The sequence below is a fragment of the Sorghum bicolor genome, chromosome 4 (assembly GCF_000003195.3).
Source record: "Sorghum bicolor cultivar BTx623 chromosome 4, Sorghum_bicolor_NCBIv3, whole genome shotgun sequence".
Classification (NCBI taxonomy): domain Eukaryota; kingdom Viridiplantae; phylum Streptophyta; class Magnoliopsida; order Poales; family Poaceae; genus Sorghum; species Sorghum bicolor.
This window is the reverse complement of record NC_012873.2, coordinates 66,548,571-66,559,284: the sequence shown is the minus strand read 5'-3', so window position 1 is coordinate 66,559,284 and position 10,714 is coordinate 66,548,571. Positions and strand designations below refer to the sequence as shown.

At 44.1% G+C, this 10,714-nt stretch overlaps 2 protein-coding genes across 3 annotated transcripts; both read right to left on the bottom strand.

Moving 5' to 3' along the window:
- Positions 486–1,419, bottom strand: LOC8155353. Of its 2 annotated transcripts, none has more exons than XM_021460551.1 (2): positions 1,179–1,419; positions 486–1,063 (listed from the first exon to the last, which is right to left on the bottom strand). In XM_021460551.1, the coding sequence occupies exons 1-2, from the start codon at positions 1,329–1,331 to the stop codon at positions 860–862; spliced, it is 357 nt and encodes a 118-aa protein (XP_021316226.1). In that variant the 5' UTR covers positions 1,332–1,419; the 3' UTR covers positions 486–859. The 2 variants fall into 2 exon arrangements, with proteins under 2 accessions (XP_021316226.1, XP_002489012.1); XM_002488967.2 differs by having other exon boundaries at positions 490–1,066.
- LOC8155526 (probable protein phosphatase 2C 27) lies at positions 2,636–6,697 on the bottom strand. The gene is made up of 4 exons (XM_002488966.2): positions 6,154–6,697; positions 4,388–4,588; positions 3,916–4,127; positions 2,636–3,590 (listed from the first exon to the last, which is right to left on the bottom strand). Exons 1-4 carry the CDS (start codon positions 6,232–6,234, stop codon positions 3,017–3,019), a joined length of 1,068 nt encoding a protein of 355 aa, XP_002489011.1. The 5' UTR covers positions 6,235–6,697; the 3' UTR covers positions 2,636–3,016.

The window sequence follows — 10,714 nt, the reverse complement described above, 5'->3', positions numbered from 1 at the left end:
CTCAGTGCTCGCACGTAGCGACGTCGTTTGCCCGCGTCTGTGTCTGCACTCTACGCACTCTCTGAAAATCTGCAGTGCGCGCCGGTGGCCGCCCCGTCGTCTAGGGCCAATTTACAACTGCCGACCAATTGCATCGCCTCGCATATGGCGCCCTTACGTTACATTACATTACAGGTCACCAGTTCACCTTGAACCTGAAACCAGGGCACAAAACCTCTTCCTGATAGGCTGATAATTTTTTTCTTCTTCTTTGGGAGTGGATCTGTCGAGAGGGAAACGGGGGAAAAAACGAGTTTATGCAGTTGTTGCCTTGTTGTTTCATAAATACAGTAGTATCTTCTACCTCAGCTCTGCTCAAGTAATTAATTGGTGCTGATCGATCGACACACAGTGGATTCCTAGCTGGCTGCCCTTATACATGCGAGTCTCTGAAACTCTGAAAGTATGGTCATGTTGAAGCAGCGTGAGATAGTCAATGTTCATAGAATCACATCACGTCCGATGTCAGCTTTCATTCACATGCAATGCACGGCACCACAGCATGCATGCATGCACACTGAGAGCATAGGGAGATTTGCTTTTGGCTTTGCCAAAAAGTTAGCGCATCAAAACTGTTACATTTCCCTTCTAGGAGATGAAAAACGAAAAAAGAAAAACTATCTGCTAGCTCGCTACTCAGGATCATCATATCAAAGTAATTGAGGTAACTATGGCAGCAGCCTACAGCTGCTGATGACTAAGCTCTAGTACCTAGCCTACTTCCTCTTTGCACAAAGGGGATCGGAGAGAAACAATCTGATCTGAGCAACCAGGCCGGCCAGGGGAAGTCTAGGCTGCAGCTGCATGATGCATGCGTTGCTCAGTGGTGCCTCGGTTCGTGGACGCTGGCGCCGTAGTAGTCCTCGTGGAACTCAGGCAGCTTGTGCGCCGTTGCCTTGACGACCTCCTGCCCAGCGACAGAGACAGCAACAGCGACGCTCCTCTTCGTCTCGCTCTCCCCTGCAGGTGACGACCTCTCGCCGCCGGGCGCGTTCTTTTCCGTAGTCAACGTCTCGCTTGGTTTCTGCTGAAACATCACAAGAACAAAGGCACGTCAGCACCCACTCGAAACAATGGTCCAATGCATGAAAGGATCCAGAGATTCAGACAGTGGCGAAGAAAAAAGCAGGATCACTTACATTGGCAACGTTCACTTGCTGCTGCTGGCTGACTGCCGCGCGGCTCTCGGCGTCCAGTCTGATGGCTTCAACCTCCATGGCGGTCGTCAGCAACAGAAGCAGGAAGACGGTGGCGGCAGCTGCCAATGACAAGGAAGTGCTAGTAGTCCTCATTTGTATGCGTAGATAGAGGTCGCCGAGTGTGTATGGAGTAACACTTTCAGAGCTAGAAGAGGAAACGACGCAGGAGCTGCTAGAAACAGGCAAAGTGGTCTGAACCATCTGGCCTACGACATGCCATATTTATACATCATCTTCCCACTGTGATTGCTGCACTCATTCATGCCTATCAGGATCGATCCAGGAGTGGGCTGTCTGTCCACACCCTACGCAAGGTACTACAGCATTTTACTATAAAACTGGCTGTGCTGTCTGTACCACTGTCTGCATGTCGTCAACTCACATACCCATACAAGAGTGCGAGATGGTAGCTTAGTCTATGGCACCCCTGTCTCCCTTTAGGGACGGCCGCCTGCGCGAAATTTGGGCCGTGTTTAGGCCGCCGGTCCCTGGATTAGGTCGCGCTGATGCTGAGCCCGCAGGCACTAGGACAAAATTAAGACAAACCCTTCCACCGGCCGTCGTCAGGTTTTCTGTTTGGTCCCTGGCGCCGCGTGCATCATCGCCCCTGAAAAGTTGCCCGAATGTCGCGCAGCAGTCTGGCTGCGTATTTGTTCGCGTGTTCCTTGTCTCGGGGAGACGAGCTACAGCTACAACATGGTTAATTAGGCTGTGGCTGGATCGTCCGGGTGGAGCCTTTCAGATGTTTCTGAATGTGTGCGTGGCAAACAAATGTCTCGGGAGTCAGACAAGGAGGGCTGTCCTGTTGTGTGCTACTAAAGAAAAAAAAGAGGCTGTCTGCATTGACCTGGGTCATGCTCATGCATGGAACTGTGACACCATGTCACCAGTAGGAGCAAATGCTAGGTTAAGAGGAATCTATTGAAGATTAGCTTAAAAGCAGGCGTCAAAAGGCGTGTGGGCACACGGGTAGATGACCTTTCTCGGTTGACCATGCAATGCAAAGCTAACGACGAAGTTCACAGTCACGCACCCGCCGGTACAGGGAGGCAATCAGGCGGGCACCGGTGGTCTGTCAGCTCCGAACCGAACCCAAGTCGTTCTCCAACAGTCTCATGACAGGTACTCTTCGTAACCGATTTGATTTCGACGGGCTTGCTATCATGCTATGGCAGATCGGATGGTACGATGTGAAATCAATCAAATCTGGTCCGGGTTCCCCTGTCAGATCTTGTTATGAGTACAGGCTCACTGTGTCCAAATTCTTGAGCACATGATGCTGCTGACCTGACTGTTTCCAACTTATTTTGCGTCTGTTAGGCGACAGCACCTGTAAAACCTTGTAATAAAAACTGTAGAAACATGAACCGAATAGTATGCGTCTGAACATGGATCTGTAGATCTGAATCGGTGGGGAGCACACATAATAGAACACCAGTTCGATTACATCGATAATTCCAATCATTGTTTTTATTTACAGAAAATCAGGGGAAAAAACATCACATACTGAGCCACAAAAGCCCCCTGGATGCACACTGCTAACTCGTCCTTAATAACTAGCTCCAACATTCATATTATTTACAGCATCTCACAATCAGTTAGTGAGATCTCAGGCTCGTTGGTTTATTCTGAAGGACAAGAATAGTGACCCACCCTGGCATGTCGACTGACCGTGGAAGAAATAACAGCTCCAAGATACCGGAAATCGCTACTTACAGTTAACACTCAGCAACGTAGCACACATCAGGAATGAACGGCAGCAATGGCACCACCGTGCGTCATTGGCCTTCCAGGAGCACTCTGAGGTTGTGAAGCCCTTCGGCGGATATGCTCCGTGCGACGCTGCCTTCCCTAGTCCTGTTCCATCTGCTCTGGGGAGGGGCATCCTGGTGGAACGAGACCATCACTGCCGTCAGGTTGTCCCTGGCGCCCCGCCGTATCGCCTCTTCGACAATCTCCCTGCAGCACAGCCTCAGGTCGTTGTGGTCTTGGAGCTTCCGCCGCGCGAAGTCCACAGCGTTCTGGCTCGAGAAGAAGTCCCAGATGCCGTCGCTGCCGATGATCAAGAACTCGTCGTCCTTTGTCAGCGTGACCATCTTGAGCTCTGGTTCAGCGCTCAAGGGCCCTCCTGGCTCACCCATCTCTTTCATGCCCTCGAGATGCCAGTCGCCAAGTGCTCTGGTGACAGCCAGCTGACCATTTAGATAACCATCATCAACATAGCCACCAAGTGACTCGACACGCTTCCTTTCATTGATGCAGCAAGGCCTGTGGTCCTTGGACATTTCCATGGCAGTGCCACGCCGTGAGAGCACCGCTCTGCAGTCACCGGCATTGGCCACCAGAAGGGATCTGCACAAGATATGCTAGCAGTTAGCACCAGCAATGACGTCAAATAACTAACAATTGTGTCTTGTAAGCTAAAGAACTTTTTGCACTCAACCTAAACTCAGAATCCTATGGTTCAACCATTGAAGAAAAACTCTGATGCCCTTCAAGTACCTTCTAATGGAAGACTTAATCCCACAAAATCCATGCCCAGAAACAGGCAGAAACCTAGGGTGAACTAAATCTCTACTGCACGCTCTAAATTTCTGATCAGATTTTGCAGCTTCCCATCATGTGATTAAACAGCACAATAAGTAGATAAACCACAAACAGGAGTTACAAGCGATACCTTCCAAAAATCATTGCTGTAAGTGCTGTCGTTCCAGAAGAAAGTCCCTTCTGATGAGAGAATTTCTCTGCAAACTTACTATCAGTTTGCACAAATGACCTCTTGACAACCTTTTCAAGCTCAAGAGGAAAATCAGCATCTTCAACGATGACCCGTGGCAAGTTATCACGGACATAATGGGCAGCATCTTTGCCATTATGGCCATCAAACACCTGTGAACAGGAATCAAAGCCTGTGAGAGAACTGAAAAATAGGACATTTCATATTCCTGCAAGTACGACTACGGAGAAGCAACCCTCTAACTGGTACTGCTAAAAGAGGTTAATACACAAACTCCTAATTTTCGAAAAGGTACTAATTTTCAATGAGTGCATTAAAATTTACAATGAAGGTAGATTGCTTCAGAAGAACCAAAAGCCATATTTCCTTGTTGAAGAAGGAATTGGATATTTAAGAGTGAATAGGTAATTACCCCATAGAAGGAAATTACTTCATCATCCACCGAGTTATAGCCAAAATTCTTTGCCAGATCAGAGATGCACACATGGGCATCTTCCATGTAATCGCGACTTCCAATATCAGACCAATCCCCTGACCGGATGAACGGAACAAAGTTGTTCAGCTTAGTCTGCTTGAACTCAACAGACACCGTGTTCTCACAAACTCTCTCCATCTGCATATTATCAAAAGAGGATTAGAGCCTAGTGAAAAAGACAAACATGAGAACGAACAGGCTAAATCCAAGACAATGAATAAAATTCTACTCCCGCATTCCCACCCTGACAGGAACCAGAATTCCCTAGATATACTTGTTACCATCACAGAGAAAGTGCAGTACTTAAGTAATCATACAGCTGGTTGATAGCAACGTAGAATCAGAAGCCCAATTCGGTAAAGTTATGTGACAGAAGGCAAATCATAATTGGACAGGAAAGGCTACATGTAACCATTTCTAGAGAGGGCCCTAATAAACAAAACACCGAAGAATGCACAGACGTACTACGTGTCACCTTGTCTTCCAACCAAAAAGGTTATAACATCATAAAAACTTGGCAAAGGAGCAAACAGCTGTGGCGATATGATAGGACATCAGAAACTCCGGTTGTTCGTCTCAGTTGAGCTAATTAGCAGAGCCATGTAAGGCCTACAGGTGGACATTCTTGCGTGCCACTCCATAATCCACTTCCTGTTTGCAACATCGCTAGCATAGCAGGTAAAGGAACAAAGCTACCCCATTAAGGTCTAAAGGGCACCACGGGCTACCAGATGACATTATGTATACCTGAGAGCTATAGATAGACTGATAGAGTACTATAAAGAACATAGATAAAGAGTTGTCCACAGAGTGCCCAATCATCAAGAGTGGACAACATGACCTTTGAGTATGTGACCCTTTTTTTCTTCCCCTCCATTGAGGAACAAGTAAAGTACCAACTGAACTTTGCCATCTATTTTTACATGCTTAAGAACCGACTAGATGGCGGATTATCAACAGCTATGTCTATGTATCAAAGAGTATGCCATCCTCTAAGGGTGTGTTAGTAGCATCACTAAGGCTTTGATCTGAAGTAGATGAAGGACGCAGGAGTAGTACCGTGTGAACTTTGCAGTACTGAATACTGCTTGGTCGAAATGAAAAGACTTGGCAGACCAGTACATCACATGCACATATCATAGGTACTCGTACCACAAATTCGTCACAGAATCATAAGTACAAAACAACAGGGCAATGCAGAAACAAACAATTGTCCCACAAGCTAGTAGTACAACCACAAAGACTTTAGTAAAAATTCCCCCCCACGCAACCTGAATTTTGTGCTAGAAACTTGTCCCCGTTGAACGATTCAGAGCATCTCCCCTTTTCACACCTACTATACTAGTGTGTGAGGGAGAAAAAGAATTAAATTGAAGCTAAGAATACGGGAGTTGTTTAATTCTACTGGCGTTCCAATAAATATTAACTAACTTGATCCTAGTCGTACCTATACTCTATTACCAAACAAATATTTCCAGAGAGGAAGCATTTGCATTTCGACGGGAAAAGGGTGACCCGGAAGCAACCAACCACCACGGAGAAAATGAAAGTCAGTTCCGTGCCCGCAACCGACCCCGCGGTTGGGCGGCCGACGGAACCGCGGGAGGGAGGTTCGCCGGCGAGCGAAAAAACAAGAAATTTCATCCGGCGAGCAAGCGAGCGAAATAAAGAATCAAGGGCGAATTACGGGGGTATATACTCACCGCGGCACCTGCGCGCCTGTCGATCTCCTGGTCTCCGAAGCCGAGCCTCCCTGCTGCGTCGTCCAGCTCCTCCACGCACATGTCCAGGCGGGGTACGGTGGCGCCGCGCGATCCCGAGTCCCGAGTGAGCGAAGTCACGAGCGATCCCTTCCCTCTCTCTCGCCGACGGCTGGCGAAGAATTGCGAAGGACGGAGCTGGCTAAGAAGCGCGAAGGAGAGTCCTGGGCGGGCGGGGAGCTGGCTAAGAAGCGCGAAGGAGAGTCCTGGGCGGGCGGGCAACGGAAGAAGGAAGGAAAAGGGGCGGCGATGGAATCCGAGGCGGAGGCGGAGAAAGCGAGCAGGAATCCGAGCGTGTGGGAGCAGTGCGGCGCAATGGGAGGAGAGATATAGCGCGGGAGGGGGAGGGGAAGAGAAGATGCTTGGGAATATCGCGGATTTGGAAGGGGATTAACGGGGGCGATTAGCGCGATTGCTGCTGCGGCTGGTGGGGGTGTGAAAGAATCGATGAGGAGGAGGGAGAGAGGGGAACGAACGGCAGAATACAGGGGAGACGGGGGTATTTATGGAAGCAGTAGCATGCCCAGAGCAGAAAAGCACGTGGTGGACGTGCCAGATTTTTTTAATACCCCTCCCCTCCCTCTCTCTATAGATAGATTTTTATTTATATATTTGATTTAATCTTGTTCAGCCTGCGGTTGGGTCACGCACGGGGGGGAGGCTATTTAAATGGATTTTCCGTTTTCCACACGGGGTTAGTTTTGGGAGGAAACAAAACATACCACCCATCCACAAGCTGATCAATTACCTACCATGTACTCAATCCATCCCAAATTGTAAGTCGTTTGACTTTTCTAATATCAAATTTGACCACTCGTCTTATTCAAAGTTTTGTACAAAATATCACTTTTTTTTGTTGTGTATTGGTTTATTAATAAAAGTTCTTCAAAAATGACTTAAATTTGACTATATTTGCACAAATTTTTTTGAATAAGACGAGTGGTTAAACTTGGTGTAAAAAAAGTCAAACGACTTACAATTTGAGATGGATGGAGTATCTTTTTATTGCTCGTTCTTTTAAATGGTAGCAGCGTTCCTATCCTTTACATCTAGGGCCTTGTTTAGTTCAAAAAACACCTTACAAAATGTACACTGTAGCACTTTTATTTGTATTTAACAAATATTATTCAATTATAGACTAATTAGGCTCAAAAGATTTATCTCGTAAATTACAGATAAACTATACAATTAGTTATTATTTTTATCTATATTAATGTTTCATGCATACGTCGTAAGATTCATGTGACGGGGAATCCAAAATTTTTTTAAAATGTTTTGGAACTAAAACATGGCCTAGAACTAGATTATGCTGCTTGCAATGGCCGGCCGTCTCTAGATCAGGATAACCTAACATAGCATCCATCTGCAAGATTAATTACCGTGAATCCTTTTATTGCTCGTTTTTTTAATGGTAGGGATGTTTAGATTCTGAACGTCTAGGACTAGATCATGCTTTTATTACTTGTTTTTTAATGGTAGCTGCGATCAGATTCTGAACGTCTAGAATTGGATCATGCTACTTGCAATGACCGGCCATTTCTAGATCAGGGTATTTGGTAATCAAATAAGCCTGTGGTAAATAAAACCAAGGAAAACAGATAGCTAGGAAAGAAGAAAAAAAAAAGAAGTAAATGTCGGCAAAGATATTTGAGGCAATGCACATGCCACTCGATAGCTAGGTCTCCATAATAAGGGTACGGCAGGGTACAGAGCAGTAATTACGTGCTTTTGAGAGCAATGAGATTATGTACTCGTATATGGAGTAATTGTGAGGCTGTTGTGCTCCTTGGATCGTAGTCGGTTGAGGGCAGACAGTGCATGGCGTCAGTGCTCACCTCACCGGTGGCCGGGCCACTGTTGTTTCTGTTTGCTAGCTTGTTCGTCCCGTCCCTGTGGGTGTCCTGAAAACCGTGTTTCTGCTTCGTTGAAAAAAAAGAGTATATATAGCCATTGCTCACATGAATCACACTTACAGTACTATATTGCCATATATATATATATATAATTTACCCTATATATATATATATATTGCATATGAGTCATGGCCTTGTTTAAAAAAATCTGTAAAAATTCCAGCTATATATATATATATATATATATATATATATATATATATATATATATATATATATATATATATATATATATATATATATATATATATATATAATTTACCCTATATATATATTGCATATGAGTCATGGCCTTGTTTAAAAAAATCTGTAAAAATTCCAGCAATCTGATTTTAATTTGGACGTAGATTAGAATTGTTTGCTTCTGGATCCAGCTATGCCTGCTTCCAGAACATGATCTAAACAGATGCTACGTGACCGATATGTGACCATTACAAGTTCGTAACTTTTTTACTCCAATATATGTACCGTTAGTCACACAAAGGCCTTGTTTACTTCCGGAGCCATTTTACAAAATAACCAAAATTTTCTATCACAATAAATCTTACGATACATGTATACAACATTAAATATAGATAAAAAATAATTAATTACACAATTTATCTATAATTTGCAAGACAAATCTTTTGAACCTAATTAATTTATGATTGGACAATATTTGTTAAATACAAACGAAAATACTATAGTATTCATTTTGTAAAAAAAATTATAACTGAGGCCTTATTTAGTTGGAGAAAATTTTTGAGTTTGGCTACTATAGCACATTCGTTTGTATTTGTCAATTTTTATCTAATCATAAACTAACTAAGCTTAAAAGTTTCGTCTCGTAAATTTAAGTTAAACTGTACAATTAGTTATTACTTTTATCAATATTTAATACTTAATGCATACGACTAAATATTGGATGTAGCAAACAATCTTAAAAATTTTGGCCAAATTTTTAGGGCTCTTCGGTAGCTAGAAATCGTGAGGAAAGGCAGGCAGGTAGGCAGGCAGGCAGGTGGCGGCAGTGCTGCAGTGGGTGGAGCCGTGGAGGTCAACGACAATCGGTGCCATGATGAATGGAAACAAAAGGGGGGCCTCGACGCATGCACGAAGAATCACACTCGATCCACCAAACGCACGCACGCACGCGTGCCACGCCACAGGATTTCGAAGCACATCCACTGCAGTGCGATGACGACGACGGACAGCTTCTGGGTTTCTGGGTCGTCGCCTAGTAGGAGTACAGTACAACGTGTGATTCTGGAGGCGGACACGCGTGCGAAGCAGGGCCGCTTCCGGCGGACACCTCACTGCCCCTCGCCTGTGCGTGCGTGCTTCATCGGCTCGTCAGCTTGACACGACACGCCAACCGACCGAGACGGCGAGACCCACTCGATCGCTCGCAAGTCGCAGCAGAACACGCACGTTGTATATTAATTAGTTTTGAAAAGTTTTTTATTTAGGGGTGTTTTTGAAAAAATTTTGATTTAGGGGTGTTTGCTTGGAGTATTAAAGTTTAATAAATACTATAGTATTTTTATCTTATTTGAAAATTAATGTTTAATCATGGACTAATTATTAGACTTAGAATATTCAAATTACTCTCTAAATGTGTTTTTAATTTTGTAAATAGTTTATATTTAGTACTTCATGCATGCGTCTAAAATGAAAGTCGAGAACCAAACAGGGCCTTAGCTACGGTAGCATTTCGTTTTAATTAGCAATTAGTGTCTAATTATATATCAATTAGGTTTAAAAAATTGTCTCGTGATTTATAAGCAAACTGTTTAATTAATTTTTATTTTTGTCTACATTTAATGCTCTATACATGTGTCTAAATATTTAATATGATATGTGAAAATTTTTGGGTGAGAAACATTTCAAAAAAGAAATTTTTTGGATGTCACAATAGATGTATATACATTTGAAGTATTAAACGTAGATTAATTAAAAATAATAATAGCTCATATAAAAACTATGAGATGGATTTATTAAACTTAATTAATTTGTTATTAGCACATGTTAATTACTATAGCAATTATAACTATAGCACATGTTAATTACTATAGTAATTAAATGCTACTCCTCCCTCCTCACGTGCCAACGATCGACTGTGGGGATGACGGTGATAGAAGTACAGTGCAAGGGAAGGGCAGTGTTGGGAGGTAGGATGGCTAGTGTAGTGGTAGGGATAAGGGAGAGAAGGAAAGGAGTAAGATATATATAAGGTATAATATATGATAATTAATGAGGAAGAAAGTAGGGAAAAAGAGTGTTATGGACATTTCACTCCTTTGTGCATTTTTTAAACAACTGCAACCAGTGAAAAATAATTGTAGGAGAGAGAGGGGTGGGGCAACACTAGCGAATGGGTGGACGATGCGGTTGGCGATGAGGTTACTATCCGTCGACCGTGGTGGACGAGGCTACTGACAGCAATGCGGTGAGGATTAGAGAGTTAGGGTTTATGTGTATAGAATTTGGAGGTATCCTACGACTTTAAAATAGGGGGCCAGCGGCAAGGCTAAACCAATGGTTGTAGGTGGAGGGCAGTGAGTGGGGCACGGAAGACGTCGATGAGTGAGTTGTAGAGGACATTTGGTTGG

Coding starts and splice junctions, on each gene's coding strand:
- LOC8155353 (XM_002488967.2), bottom strand. CDS start 1,331: ATGAGGACTACTAGCACTTCCTTGTCATTGGCAGCTGCCGCCACCGTC. Junction 1,067..1,178: donor AGCAAGTGAACGTTGCCAAT/GTAAGTGATCCT, acceptor GTGATGTTTCAG/CAGAAACCAAGCGAGACGTT.
- LOC8155526 (XM_002488966.2), bottom strand. CDS start 6,234: ATGTGCGTGGAGGAGCTGGACGACGCAGCAGGGAGGCTCGGCTTCGGA. Junction 4,128..4,387: donor AAGTAATTTCCTTCTATGGG/GTAATTACCTAT, acceptor TCCTGTTCACAG/GTGTTTGATGGCCATAATGG. Junction 3,591..3,915: donor ACAGCAATGATTTTTGGAAG/GTATCGCTTGTA, acceptor TATCTTGTGCAG/ATCCCTTCTGGTGGCCAATG.